The sequence below is a fragment of the Ammospiza caudacuta genome, chromosome 1, assembly GCF_027887145.1.
Source record: "Ammospiza caudacuta isolate bAmmCau1 chromosome 1, bAmmCau1.pri, whole genome shotgun sequence".
NCBI classification, from domain to species: Eukaryota; Metazoa; Chordata; class Aves; order Passeriformes; family Passerellidae; genus Ammospiza; species Ammospiza caudacuta.
Window position 1 is genome coordinate 155858010 of NC_080593.1, and position 15777 is coordinate 155873786.

At 58.5% G+C, this 15777-nt stretch overlaps 1 protein-coding gene across 1 annotated transcript in view; it reads right to left on the reverse strand.

Moving 5' to 3' along the window:
• The window catches only part of ZFTRAF1 (zinc finger TRAF-type containing 1), a 34448-nt gene extending 24025 nt beyond the window's left edge, over positions 1-10423 (reverse strand). The window contains exon 1 of the mRNA XM_058815064.1: positions 10074-10423. Within this exon, the coding sequence (XP_058671047.1) occupies positions 10074-10406 (333 nt within the window). The 5' untranslated portion in view covers positions 10407-10423. The remainder of the gene's footprint in view (positions 1-10073) is intronic.
• Between the last annotated feature and the right edge of the window lie 5354 nt (positions 10424-15777).

Genomic DNA, 15777 nt, shown 5'->3' on the forward strand with positions numbered 1-15777 from the left:
CTGGCATTAATTAACCTCAGGATTAATCGATCAATCAATCAATTAAATAATCAATTAATCAGCTAATTGGTTCCCATCCTGACATTAATTAACCCCAGTTTTAATTAATCCCAGAATTAATTCCTCAATCAATCCCTGAATTAATTAATCAATTCATCAAATAGTTAATCAATAGTCAATCAATCAATCAATCCCTGAATTAATCAATCAAAAAATTAAATAATACATCAATAATCAATTAATCAATGAACAAATTAATCAACCAATTAATTAAATAAATGAGCCATTATTAAATTAATCAATTATTAATCAATCAATACCCAATTAATTGCATCTCATCCTGGTATTAATTAACTCGATCTAATTATTCTTAGAACTAATTCAAAAATCAATCCCTGAATCAATCAATAAATTAATCAATCGATCAAGCAATCAATAAAAGATTCATTAAATCCCATCCTGGCATTAATTAGCCCCAGATTAATTTAATCCCAGAATTAGTTCCTCAATCAATCCCTGAATTAACCAATCAACTAATCAAATAATTCATCAATACTCAATTAATCAACCAAAACCCAATTCACTGGTTTCCATCCTGGCATTAATTAACCCCACATTTAATTATTCCCAGAATAATTTCTTCAGTCAATCCCTGAATAAATCAATCAAGCAATCAATCAATCCATCAAATAATTCATCAATAACGACTCAATTCACCAATCAATTAATCAATCAATACCCAATTCATTGGATCCCATCCTGACATTAATTAACCCAAGATTAAATTATTCCCAAAAGTAATTCCTCAATCAATCCCTGAATTATCAATTAATAAAATATTCACTCATTTAAATAACCAAACAATCAATCAATCAATCAATCCCCAATTCAGTGGATCCTATGCTGAAAATAATTAGCCTCAGATTTAATTAATCCCACATTTAATTCCTCAACCAATCCCTGAATTAATCAAACAATTCATCAAATAACTAATCAATTAAATAACCAAATACTTAATTAATCAATAAAGCAATCAATCAATACGAATGAAAGGGATCCCACCCTGACATTATTTAGGCCCAGATTTAATTACCTCCACCATTAATTACCCCCTCCATCCATCCATCATCCATGGATCCATCAATCATCCATCCATCATCCATCATCCATCATCCATCATCCATGGATCCATCAATCATCCATCATCCATGGATCCATCAATCATCCATCCATCATCCATCCATCATCCATCCATCATCCATCATCCATCATCCATCCATCCATCATCCATCCATCCATCCATCCATCCATCATCCATCATCCATCCATCCATCCATCCATCATCCATCCATCCATCATCCATCCATCCATCCATCATCCATCATCCATCCATCATCCATCATCCATCATCCATCCATCCATCCATCCATCATCCATCCATCCATCCATCCATCCATCATCCATCCATCCATCCATCCATCATCCATCATCCATCATCCATCCATCATCCATCCATCCATCATCCATCCATCATCCATCCATCCATCCATCCATCCATCATCCATCCATCCATCCATCCATCATCCATCATCCATCATCCATCCATCCATCCATCATCCATCATCCATCATCCATCCATCCATCCATCATCCATCATCCATCATCCATCCATCCATCCATCCATCCATCCATCATCCATCCATCATCCATCATCCATCATCCATCCATCCATCATCCATCCATCCATCCATCCATCATCCATCCATCCATCATCCATCCATCATCCATCATCCATCCATCCATCCATCCATCCATCCATCCATCCATCCATCCATCCATCCATCCATCCATCCATCCATCATCCATCCATCCATCATCCATCATCCATCATCCATCATCCATCCATCCATCCATCATCCATCCATCATCCATCATCCATCATCCATCCATCCATCCATCCATCCATCATCCATCCATCCATCCATCATCCATCATCCATCCATCCATCATCCATCCATCCATCATCCATCCATCATCCATCATCCATCCATCCATCCATCCATCATCCATCCATCCATCATCCATCCATCCATCCATCATCCATCCATCATCCATCCCTGCCCTGGTGGCCCTGGGGACACTTTGGTGGCCCTGAGACGCTTTGGTGGCCCTGGGACACTTTGCTGGCCCCTGAGGGGACAGGGACACCCCGGGGACACTCTGGTGCTCCCTGGGATGGTTTTGGTGGCCCTGAGGGGACGTTGGTGGTTCCTTCAAGGCCTTTGGTGGCCCCTGAGGGGACAAGGCAGGTCTGGAGGAGAGGTTTGGTGGCCCCAGAGGGACTTTGGAGGCCCTGCAATGGTTTGGTGGCCCTGAGGTGACTTTGGTGGCCACCAGGAAGGTTTGGTGGTCCAGGAGGGGACAGGGACACTTTGGGGGACTTTGGTGGCCCCTGAGGGCACTTTGGTGGCCCAGGAGGGGACTTTGGTGGTCCAGGAGGGGACAGGGACACTTTGGCGGACTTTGGTGGCCACCAGGAAGGTTTGGTGGCCCAGGAGGGGACAGGGACACTTTGGGGGACTTTGGTGGCCACCAGGAGGCTTTGGTGGCCCAGGAGGGGACAGGGACACTTTGGGGGACTTTGGTGGCCCCTGAGGGGACTTTGGTGGCCCAGGAGGGGACAGGGACACTTTGGCGGACTTTGGTGGCCACCAGGAGGGTTTGGTGGCCCAGGAGGGGACAGGGACACTTTGGGGGACTTTGGTGGCCCCTGAGGGCACTTTGGTGGCCCTGGAGGGGACAGGGCCACCCTGGGGAGGCGTTTGGTGGCCCTGGGAAGGCTTGGGTTGCCCAGGAGGGGACAGAGGGGTCCCACAGAGGACTTTGGTGGCCCCTGGAGTAATTTGGTGGCCCATGAGGGGACAGGGACACCCTGAGGGGACTTTGGTGGCCCTGGGACACTTTGGTGGCCCTGTCAAGGATTCGGTGGCCCAGGAGGGGACAAAGTGAGGCCTTGGTGGCCCTGGGGGGGGTTTGGTGGCCCCTGGGACACTCTGGTGGCCCTGGAGGATTCAGTGGCCCATGAAGGGTCAGGACCACCCTGAGGGGACTTTGGTGGCCCCTGAGAGGACGATGGTGGCCCATGAGGGGACAGGGCCACTCTGGGACACTTCTGGTGGCCATGAAGGGACTTTGGTGGCCCCTGAGAAAGATTTGGTGGCCCCATCAGGGGACAGCGACACCCTGGAATGGTTTGGTGGCCCATGAGAGGACATCGGTGGCCTCTGGGGTGACTTCGGTGGCCCAGGAGGGCACAGGGACATCTTGGGTGGCTTTGGTGGCCCTGGGGAGGTTTGGTGGCCCTGAGGTGACATTGGTGGCCACCAGGTGGGTTGGTGGCCCACGAGGAGACTTTGGTGGCCCTGGAGGGGACTTTGGTGGCCCTGGGACAGTTTGGTGGCCCTGGCGAGGATTCGGTGGCCCCTGAGGGGACAAAGTGAGGCCATGGTGGCCCTGAGGGGACTTTGGTGGCCCCTGAGGGGACTTTGGTGGCCCCTGGGGAGGTTTGGTGGCCCAGGAGGGGACAGGGCCACTCTGGGATGGTTTTGGTGGCCCTGGGACACTTTGGTGGCCCCTGGGGAAGGTTTGGTGGCCCCTGAGGGGACAGGGACACCCTGGGGACACTTTGGTGGCCCCTGGGGACACTTTGGTGGCCCTGGGACACTTTGGTGGCCCCTTCCAGGGTTTTGGTGGCCCAGGAGGTGCCAAAGGAGCCCTTGGTGGCCCTGGAGGAGGTTTGGTGGCCCAGGAGGGGACAGGGACACCCTGAGGTGGCATTGGTGGTCCATGAGGAGACTTTGGTGGCCCCTGGGGGTGTTTGGTGGCCCATGAGGTGACATTGGTGGCCACCAGGAGGGTTTGGTGGCCCATGAGGTGACATTGGTGGCCACCAGGAGAGTTTGGTGGTCCATGAAGAGACTTTGGTGGCCCCTGGGGGTGTTTGGTGGCCCATGAGGTGACATTGGTGGCCACCAGGAGGGTTTGGTGGCCCATGAGAGGACATTGGTGGCCACCAGGAGGGTTTGGTGGCCCAGGAAGTGACAGGGACACTCTGGGACAGTATTGGTGGCCCATGAGGGGACTTTGGTGGCCCTGGGACAATCTGGTGGCCCTGGCAAGGATTCGGTGGCCCCTGAGGGGACAAAGTGAGGCCATGGTGGCCCTGAGGGGACTTTGGTGGCCCTTGAAGGGACAGGGCCACCCTGAGGAGGTTTGGTGGCCCCTGAGGAGGTTTGGTGGCCCTGGGACACTTTGGTGGCCCCTGAGGGGATTTGGTGGCCCCTGAGGAGGTTTGGTGGCCCCTGGGACACTTTGGTGGCCCCGTCAAGAGCTTTGGTGGCCCAGGGGGAGCCTTTGGTGGCCCCAGGCCTTGGTGGCCCCTGGGCAGGTTTGGTGGCCCTGGGACAGTTTGGTGGCCCAGGAGGGGACAGGGACACCCTGGGATGGTTTTGGTGGCCCTGGTAGGGGTTTGGTGGCCCTGGCAGGGGTTTGGTGGCCCCTGGGGGGACAGGGACACCCTTAAAGGGCTTTGGTGGCCCCTGAGGGGACTTTGGTGGCCCCAGGGACACTTTGGTGGCCCCTGGGACAGTTTGGTGGCCCCTGAGGGGACAGGGCCACTCTGGCAGGGGTTTGGTGGCCCTGGGACACTTTGGTGGCCCCTGGGGAAGGTTTGGTGGCCCTGGGGAGACAGGGACACCCTTAAAGGGCTTTGGTGGCCCCTGAGGGGACTTTGGTGGCCCCTGGGGAGGTTTGGTGGCCCAGGAGGGGACAGGGCCACCCTGGGATGGTTTTGGTGGCCCTGGGACACTTTGGTGGCCCCTGGGGAAGGTTTGGTGGCCCCTGAGGGGACAGGGACACCCTTCAAGGGGCTTTGGTGGCCCCTGAGGGGACTTTGGTGGCCCCGGGACACTTTGGTGGCCCCTTCCAGCGCTGTGGTGGCCCAGGAGGTGCCAAAGGAGCCCTTGGTGGCCCAGGGGGAGCCTTTGGTGGCCCCAGGCCTTGGTGGCCCTGAGGGGACTTTGGTGGCCCCTGGAGGAGATTTGGTGGCCCACGAGGGGACAGGGACACCCTGAGGGCACTTTGGTGGCCCCTGGGACACTTTGGTGGCCCTGGCAAGAGTTCGGTGGCCCATGAGGGGACAAAGTGAGGCCCATGAGGTGACATTGGTGGCCACCAGGAGGGTTTGGTGGCCCGTGAGAGGACATTGGTGGCCACCAGGAGGGGACAGGGACACCCTGAGATGGTTTTGGTGGCCCCTGGGACACTTTGGTGGCCCTGGGGAGGATTCAGTGGCCCAGGAGGGGACAAAGTGAGGCCTTGGTGGCCCTGAGGGGACTTTGGTGGCCCCTGGAGGAGATTCAGTGGCCCAGGAGGGGACAGGGCCACTCTGGGATGGCTTTGGTGGCCCCGGGACACTTTGGTGTCCCCTGGGGGTGTTTGGTGGCCCCTGAGGGGGTTTGGTGGCCCCTGGGACACTTTGGTGGCCCTGGGGAGGATTCAGTGGCCCAGGAGGGGACAGGGCCACTCTGGGATGGCCTTGGTGGCCCTGGCAGGGCTTTGGTGGCCCAGGAAGGGACTTTGGTGGCCCCAGGACACTTTGGTGGCCCCTGAGGGGACTTTGGTGGCTCTGGCAGGGCTTTGGTGGCCCCTGAGGGGACTTTGGTGGCCCCGGGACACTTTGGTGGCCCAGGAGGGACCAAGTGAGCCCTTGGTGGCCTCTGGGACACTTTGGTGTCCCCTGGGGAGGATTCAGTGGCCCAGGAGGGGACAGGGCCACTCTGGGATGGCCTTGGTGGCCATGAGGGGACTTTGGTGGCCCCGGGACACTTTGGTGTCCCCTGGGGGTGTTTGGTGGCCCCTGAGGGGACTTTGGTGGCCCTGGGGTGGGGTTTGGTGGCCCAGGAGGGGACAGGGCCACTCTGGGATGGCTTTGGTGGCTCTGGCAGGGCTTTGGTGACCCCTGAGGGGACTTTGGTGGCCCCGGGACACTTTGGTGGCCCTGGCCAGGACTCAGTGGCCCTGGAGGGACCAAGTGAGCCCTTGGTGGCCCTGGGACACTTTGGTGTCCCCTGGGGGGGTTTGGTGGCCCCTGGGACACTTTGGTGGCCCAGGAGGGACCAAGTGAGCCCTTGGTGGCCTCGGGGACACTTTGGTGTCCCCTGGGGGGGTTTGGTGGCCCCTGAGGGGGCTTTGGTGGCCCTGGGGTGGGGTTTGGTGGCCCCTGAGGGGACAGGGCCACTCTGGGATGGCCTTGGTGGCCCTGGGGTGACGTTGGTGGCCCCCAATGAGCCCTGGAGGGACAGGGGGTGACAAAACCCCCGCGGTGACACCGGCTGTCACCAAGGGGGGTGGCAGGGACACCGGGGGGTGACAGGGACACCAGGGGGGGTGACAGGGACACCAGGGGGTGACAGGGCCATGGGGGGTGACAGTGCCATGGGGGGGTGACAGGGACACCAGGGGGGTGACAGTGCCACCAAGGGAGGTGACAATGCCACAAGGGAGGTGACAGTGCCATTGGGGGGGGTGACAGGGACACCAAGGGGTGACAGGGCCACCAGGGAGGTGACAGGGACACCAATGGGGTGACAGTGCCACAAAGGGGGTGACAGGGACATGGTGGGGGGGTGACAGGGCCACAAGGGGGGTGACAGGGCCACAGGAGGGAGGACAGGGACACCAGGGGTGACAGGGACACTGGGGGGGTGACAGGGCCATGGGGGGGGGGGGGGTGACAGTGCCACAAGGGAGGTGACAGAGCCACCAGAGGGGTGACAGGGCCACCAGGGGGGGTGACAGTGCCACAAGGGGGGGTGACAGGGACACCAGGGGGTGACAGGGCCATAGGGGGGTAGCAGTGCCATTAGGGGGGTGACAGGGACACCAGGAGGTGACAGGGCCACCAAGGGAGGTGACAATGCCACAAGGGGGGTGACAGGGCCACCAGAGGGGTGACAGGGACACCAAGGGGTGACAGGGACACCAGGGAGGTGACAGGGCCACCAGAGGGAGGACAGGGACACTAATGGGGTGACAGGGCCACCAGAGAGGTGACAGAGCCACCAGAGGGGGGACAGGGACACCAGGGGGTGACAGTGCCACAAGGAGAGTGACAGGGCCACCAGCGAGGTGACAGGGCCACAGGAGGGAGGACAGGGCCATAGGGGGGTGACAGGGACACCAGGAGGTGACAGGGACACCAAGGGAGGTGACAGGGCCATTAGGGAGGTGACAGGGCCATTAGGGGGGTGACAGGGACACCAGGGGGTGACAGTGCCACAAGGGTGTGACAGAGCCACCAGGGGGGTGACAGGGCCACAGGAGGGAGGACAGGGCCATAGGGGGGTGACAGGGACACCAGAGGGGTGACAGTGCCACTAGGGGGGTGACAGGGCCACAGTGGAGGTGACAATGCCACCAAGGGAGGTGACAGGGCCATTAGGGGGGTGACAGGGCCACCAAGAGGGTGACAGTGCCACAAAGGGGGTGACAGGGACACCAGGGGGTGACAGGGCCACCAATGGGGTGACAGGGCCACCAGGGGGGTGACAGGGCCACAGGAGGGAGGACAGGGACACCAATGGGGTGACAGGGCCACCAAGGGAGGTGACAGGGCCATTAGGGGGGTGACAGTGCCACAAAGGGGGTGACAGAGCCACCAGAGGGATGACAGGGACACCAAAGGGGGGACAGGGCCACCAAGGGGGTGACAGTGCCACTGGGGAGGTGACAGGGCCACAAAGGGGGTGACAGTGCCACCAAGGGAGGTGACAGAGCCACCAGAGGGGGCACAGGGACACCAGGGAGGTGACAGTGCCACAAGGAGAGTGACAGGGCCACAGTGGAGGTGACAGGGCCACCAAGGGAGGTGACAGGGACACCAGAGGGGTGACAGGGCCATTAGGGGGGTGACAATGCCACCAGGGGGGTGACAGGGCCATTAGGGGGGTGACAGGGACACCAGGGGGGTGACAATGCCACCAGGGGGGTGACAATGCCATAAGGGGGGTGACAATGCCACAAGGGGGGTGACAGGGCCATTAGGGGGGTGACAATGCCACCAGGGGGGATGACAGTGCCACCAGGGGGGTGACAGTGCCATAAGGGGGGTGACAATGCCACAACGGGAGTGATAATGCCACTAGGAGGGTGACAATGCCACAAGGGAGGTGACAGGGCCACCAGGGGGTGTCCCCATGTCCCCAATGGGTGGCTCTGTCCCCTGAGGGTGTCCCCAAGGGGGTGTCCCTGTCCCCTGAGGGTGTCCCCCCCGTGTCCCCAAGGGGTGTCCCTGTCCCCTGTCCCCAAGGGGTGTCCCTGTCCCCTGAGGGTGTCCCCATGTCCCCAAGGGGTGTCCCTGTCCCCTGAGGGTGTCCCTGTCCCCAAGGGGTGTCCCTGTCCCCTGAGGGTGTCCCCATGTCCCCAAGGGGGTGGCTCTGTCCCCAATCCCCTCACGATCCGTCCTGGTGCCACCTCAGCCTTGTCCTGGTGCCACCTGGGGATGTCCCAGTGCCACCACCGCCTGTCCCCTGTCCCCAAGGGGTGTCCCTGTCCCCTGAGGGTGTCCCCAAGGGGTGTCCCTGTCCCCTGAGGGTGTCCCCAAGGGGTGTCCCTGTCCCCTGAGGGTGTCCCCAAGGGGTGTCCCTGTCCCCAAGGGGTGTCCCCTGTCCCCTGAGGGTGTCCCCAAGGGGTGTCCCTGTCCCCTGAGGGTGTCCCCAAGGGGTGTCCCTGTCCCCAAGGGGTGTCCCCTGTCCCCTGAGGGTGTCCCTGTCCCCTGTCTCCTGAGGGTGTCCCCAAGGGGTGTCCCTGTCCCCAAGGGGTGTCCCCTGTCCCCAAGGGATGTCCCCTGTCCCTCAAGGGTGTCCCTGTCCCCTGAGGGTGTCCCTGTCCCCAAGGGCTGTCCCTGTCCCCAAGGGCTGTCCCTGTCCCCAATCCCCTCAGGACCGTCCTCACCCCCTCAGGGCCTCTCCCGGTGCCACCTCAGCCTTGTCCCAGTGCCACCACCGCTGTCCCCATGTCCCCCAAGGGGTGTCCAGGTGTCCCCAAGGGGGTGACAGGGCCACCAGGGGCTGTCCCGGTGTCCCCGAGGTGGTGGCTCTGTCCCCAATCCCCTCAGGGTCCCTCCCGGGGCCACCTCGGCCTTGTCCCGCTGTCCCCTCAACCTGTCCCCGCTGCCACCACCGCGGGCTGTCCCCATGTCCCCAAAGCCCTGTGCCCGTGTCCCCAAGGGGTGTCCTGTCCCCTGAGAGTGTCCCCAAGGGGGTGGCACTGTCCCCTGAGAGTGTCCCCAAGGGGGTGGCACTGTCCCCAATCCCCTCAGGACCGTCCCCATCCCCTCACGATCCCTCCCGGTGCCACCTCAGCCTCGTCCTGGTGCCACCTGGGGATGTCCCCATGTCCCCAAGGGGTGTCCCCCTGTCCCCAAGGGGGTGTCCCCATGTCCCCAATCCCCTCACGACACCCCCTCAGCCTGTCCCGGTGCCACCACCACCTGTCCCCCTGTCCCCAAGGGGGTGGCAGTGTCCCCAGTCCCCTCACGACACCCCCTCAGCCTTGTCCCGGTGCCACCACCACCTGTCCCCCTGTCCCCAAAGGGGGTGGCACTGTCCCCAAGGGGGTGGCACTGTCCCCAATCCCCTCACGACACCCCCTCAGCCTGTCCCGGTGCCACCACCACCTGTCCCCATGTCCCCAAGGGGGTGGCAGTGTCCCCAAGGGGGTGGCACTGTCCCCAAGGGGGTGGCACTGTCCCCAATCCCCTCACGACACCCCCTCAGCCTGTCCCGGTGCCACCACCACCTGTCCCCATGTCCCCAAGGGGGTGGCACTGTCCCCAAGGGGGTGGCACTATCCCCAAGGGGGTGGCACTGTCCCCAATCCCCTCCTGACACCCCCTCAGCCTTGTCCCGGTGCCACCACCACCTGTCCCCCTGTCCCCAAGGGAGTGTCCCCCTGTCCCCAAGGGGGTGGCACTGTCCCCAGCGTGTCCCCCTGTCCCCAGCGTGTCCCCGTACCTGATAGACGGAAGCCTTGGGCAGGTCGAGGCACACGGTGCAGCAGAGCACGGAGTAGAGGCGCTCCTCCAGCTTCACGCTGCCCGCCGCCCCCTCCGCGCCGCCGCCGCCGCTCCCGGCCGCCCTCAGCCGCTTCTTGGGCGGCGCGTCGGGATCGGCGCCCGCCTCCAACAGCAGCGCCGCCGCCGCCGCCGCTTCTTCCGCGCCGCCGCTTTCGCCTCCTCCCCCCAGCGCGGCCGCGGCCGCGGGGCCCGGAGCGGCCGCGGAAGGAGCGGAGGGAGCGGCGGGGCCGCCGCCGGCATCGCGCTCCTCCGGCCCGGACATCGCCGCCATCGCCGCCGCCTCACCCCGCCGCCATCTTGGCCGCCCTCACGGCTTCCCCTCAGGGGTGGAGCCAATGGGAGGGAGGGAGAGGCGGGGCGGGAAAGGAGGGAGCCAATGGGAGGGCGAGGAGGGAGGAGCGATGGGTGAGGCGGCCAATGGGAGGGTGAGGTTTGGGGTCGGGGGCGGGGATTGCAACGGTAGGGTTGGTGGCTGCCGGTAGAGGGGCGTGGTTTGGTGACGTCACTGAGGGCGGACCAATGGGAGAGGGGAGGAGGGAGAGGGCGGGGTTTGGGGGCGGGGCTTGGGGCGGGGGGGGACGCGCTCGGGGCAACCAGTACAAACCAGTATGGATCATTATAAACCAGTATGGACCAGTATGGATCATTATAAACCAGTATGGACCAGTATGGGAACAGTATGGATCATTATAAACCAGTATGGACCAGTATGGGAACAGTATGGATCATTATAAACCAGTATAAACCAGTATGGATCATTATAAACCAGTATGGACCAGTATGGGAACAGTATGGGAACAGTATGGATCATTATAAACCAGTATAAACCAGTATGGGAACAGTATGGATCATTATAAACCAGTATGGACCAGTATGGGAACAGTATGGACCATTATAAACCATTATAAACCAGTATGGACCAGTATGGGAACAGTATGGATCATTACAAACCAGTATAAACCAGTATGGATCATTATAAACCAGTATGGACCAGTATGGGAACAGTATGGGAACAGTATGGATCATTATAAACCAGTATAAACCAGTATGGACCAGTATGGACCAGTATGGGAACAGTATGGATCATTATAAACCAGTATGGACCAGTATAAACCAGTATGGACCAGTATGGGAACAGTATGGGAACAGTATGGACCATTATAAACCAGTATAAACCAGTATGGATCATTATAAACCAGTATGGACCAGTATGGCCCAGTATGGACTGGCATGGACCAGTATAAACCAGTATAAACCAGTCTGGGACCAGTCTGGACTGGTAAAGACCAGTATGGACAAGTACAGACCAGTATAAACCAGTATGGGACCAGTTTGAACCAGTATAAACCAGTATGGATCATTATAAACCAGTATAGACCAGTATAGACCAGTATGGATCATTATAAACCAGTATGGACCAGTATGGGAACAGTATGGATCATTATAAACCAGTATAAACCAGTATGGACCAGTATGGATCATTATAAACCAGTATGGACCAGTATAAACCAGTGTGGATCATTATAAACCAGTCTGGACCAGTATAGACCAGTATGGACCAGTATGGATCATTATAAACCAGTATGGACCAGTATGGACCAGTATGGACCTGTATGGATCATTATAAACCAGTATGGACCAGTGTGGACCAGTATAGACCAGTATGGATCATTATAAACCAGTATAGACCAGTATGGATCATTATAAACCAGTATGGATCATTATAAACCAGTATGGACCAGTGTGGACCAGTATAGACCAGTGTGGATCATTATAAACCAGTATGGACCAGTATAGACCAGTATGAATCATTATAAACCAGTATGGACCAGTATAAACCAGTATGGATCATTATAAACCAGTATGGACCAGTATGGATCATTATAAACCAGTATAGACCAGTATGGACCAATATGGATCATTATAAACCAGTATGGACCAGTATGGATCATTATAAACCAGTATAGACCAGTATAGACCAGTATGGACCTGTATACATCAGTATAGACTGGTATAGATCGGTACAGACCAGTCTGGACCAGTACAGACCAGTACGGACCAGTACGGACCAGTAAGGACCAACATAAACCAGTGTAATCCAGTACAAACCAGTGCGGGACCAGTGCAGTTCAGTAAGAACCAGTATAAACCAGTTTGGACCAGTAGGGACCAGTACGGACCAGTATGGACCAGTATAAACCAGTATGGGACCAGTCTGGACTGGTAAAGACCAGTATGGACCAGTATGGATCATTATAAACCAGTATGGGCCAGTATAGACCAGTATGGACCAGTGTGGATCATTACAAACCAGTATGGACCAGTATGGACCAGTATGGATCATTACAAACCAGTATGGACCAGTATGGACCAGTATGGATCATTATAAACCAGTATGGACCAGTATAGACCAGTGTGGATCATTACAAACCAGTATGGACCAGTATAGACCAGTATGGACCAGTATGGATCATTATAAACCAGTATGGACCAGTATGGACCAGTATGGACCAGTATGGACCTGTATGGATCATTATAAACCAGTATGGACCAGTGTGGACCAGTATAGACCAGTATGGATCATTATAAACCAGTATGGATCATTATAAACCAGTATGGACCAGTGTGGACCAGTATAGACCAGTGTGGATCATTATAAACCAGTATGGACCAGTATAGACCAGTATGAATCATTATAAACCAGTATGGACCATTATAAACCAGTATAGACCAGTATAGACCAGTATAGACCAGTATGAATCATTATAAACCAGTATGGACCATTATAAACCAGTATAGACCAGTATAGACCAGTATGGACCAGTATGGATCATTATAAACCAGTCTGGACCAGTATAAACCAGAATTGACCAATGTGGAGCAGTGTGAGACCCCTCCAGTGCCACCTCGGTGCCACCCTGATGTCCTTCACTGGTGTCCCCACAGTGCCACCACCCCAGGGCCACCTCAGTGCCACCATCACTGCCGCCACCCCAGTGCCACCCCCCAGTGTCACCCCCCAGTGCCACCACCCCAGTGCCACCATCAGTGCCACCACCCCAGTGCCACCATCAGTGCCGCCACCCCAGTGCCACCCCCAGTGTCACCCCCCAGTGCCACCACCCCAGTGCCACCATCAGTGCCACCACCCCAGGGCCACCATCACTGCCGCCACCCCAGTGCCACCCCCCAGTGTCCCCACAGTGCCACCACCCCAGTGTCACCCAGTGCCACCCAAGTGCCACCATCCCAGTGCCACCCAGTGCCACCATCCCAGTGCCGCCTCAGTGCCACCATCACTGCCACCACCCCAGTGTCACCCAAAGCCACCCCAGTGCCACCAGCTGGGTGCCACCCTGCCTTTAATGGTGTCCCTGCAGTGCCACCACCCCAGTGTCACCCAATGTCACCCCAGTGCCACCACCCCAGTGTCAACCAGTGCCACCCCAGTGCCACCCCATTGTCACTAGTTGGGTGCCACCCTGCCTTTAATGGTGTGCCCCGCAGTGCCACCACCCCAGTGTCACCCAAAGCCACCCCAGTGCCACCATCAGTATCACACCAGTGCCACCACAGTGCCACCACCCCAAAGCCACCCCAGTGCCACCCTGGTGTCCTTCACTGGTGTCCTCGCAGTGCCACCACCCCAGTGCCACCCAGTGCCACCCCAGTGCCACCAGTTGGGTGCCACCCTGCCTTTAATGGCGTCCCCACAGTGTCACCACCCCAGTGCCACCCAGTGCCACCCCAGTGCCACCACCCCAGTGCCACCCAAAGCCACCTCAGTGCCACAACTCGAGTGCCACCCTGCCTTTAATGGCGTCCCCACAGTGTCACCACCCCAGTGCCACCCAAAGCCACCTCAGTGCCACCAGCTGGGTGTCACCCTGCCTTTAATGGCGTCCCCACAGTGTCACCACCATCCCAGTGTCACCACTCGTGTCATCACCCCCAGTGCCACCACTGTCACGCCAGTGCCACCCCAGTGCCATCACCTCCAACACCATTGTGACCCCAGTGCCACCACCCCAGTGCCACCCAAAGCCACCCCAGTGCCACTGGCTGGGTGCCACCCTGCCTTTATTGGTGTCCCCGCAGTGCCACCACCCCAGGGCCACCCCAGGGCCACCAGTGCCACCACCTCTGTGCCACCCAAAGCCACCCCAGTGTCACCAGCCTCAGTGGCACCACCTCAGTGCCACCCCAGTGTCACACCGGTGCCACCACCCCAGTGCCACCCAAAGTCACCCCAGTGCCACCAGCTGGGTGCCACCCTGCCTTTATTGGTGTCCCTGCAGTGCCACCACCCCAGTGCCACCACCCCAGTGCCATGCCAATGTCACCACCACCGGTGCCACAACCCCAGTGCCACCCAAAGCCACCCCAGGGCCACCACCCCAGTGTCACCCTGCCTTTAATGGTGTGCCCCACAGTGCCACCACCCCAGTGCCATCCAAAGCCACCCCAGTGCCATGCCAATGTCACCACCACCGGTGCCACCACCCCAGTGCCACATAAGGCCACCCCAGTGCCACCAGCTGGGTGTCACCCTGCCTTTAATGGTGTCCCTGCTGTGCCACCACCCCAGCGCCACCACCCCAGTGCCACCACCCCAGTGTCACCCAATGTCACCCCAGTGCCACCACCCCAGTGCCACCACCCCAGTGTCACCGGTTGGGTGTCACCCTGCCTTTATTGGTGTCCCTGCAGTGCCACCACCACCAGTGCCACCCAGTGCCACCCCAGTGCCACCCAAAGCCACCCCAGTGCCACCAGTTGGGTGCCACCCTGCCTTTATTGGTGTCCCCGCAGTGCCACCACCCCAGTGCCACCACCCCAGTGCCACCCAAAGCCACCCCAGTGCCACCACCCCAGTGCCACCAGTTGGGTGCCACCCTGCCTTTATTTGTGTCCTTGCAGTGCCACCACCCCAGTGTCACCACCCCAGTGTCACCCAAAGCCACCCCAGTGCCACCAGTTGGGTGCCACCCTGCCTTTATTGGTGTCCTTGCAGTGCCACCACCCCAGTGCCACCGCTTGGGTGCCACCCTGCCTTTATTGGTGTCCTTGCAGTGTCACCACCCCAGTGCCACCAGTTGGGTGCCACCCTGCTTTTAATGGTGTCCCCGCAGTGCCACCACCCCAGTGTCACCCAAAGCCACCCCAGTGCCACCAGTTGGGTGCCACCCTGCCTTTATTTGTGTCCTTGCAGTGCCACCACCCCAGTGCCACCACCCCAGTGTCACCACCCCAGTGTCACCCAAAGCCACCCCAGTGCCACCAGCTGGGTGCCACCCTGCCTTTATTGTTGTCCCCGCAGTGCCACCACCCCAGTGCCACCACCCCAGTGCCACCACCCCAGTGTCACCCAAAGCCACCCCTGTGCCACCAGTTGGGTGCCACCCTGCCTTTATTTGTGTCCTTGCAGTGCCACCATCCCAGTGCCACCACCCCAGTGTCACCACCCCAGTGTCACCCAAAGCCACCCCAGTGCCACCAGTTGGGTGCCACCCTGCCTTTAATGATGTCCCCCCAGTGCCACCACCCCAGCGCCACCACCCCAGTGTCACCCAAAGCCACCCCAGTGCCACCAGCTGGGTGCCACCCTGCCTTTATTGTTGTCCCCGCAGTGCCACCACCCC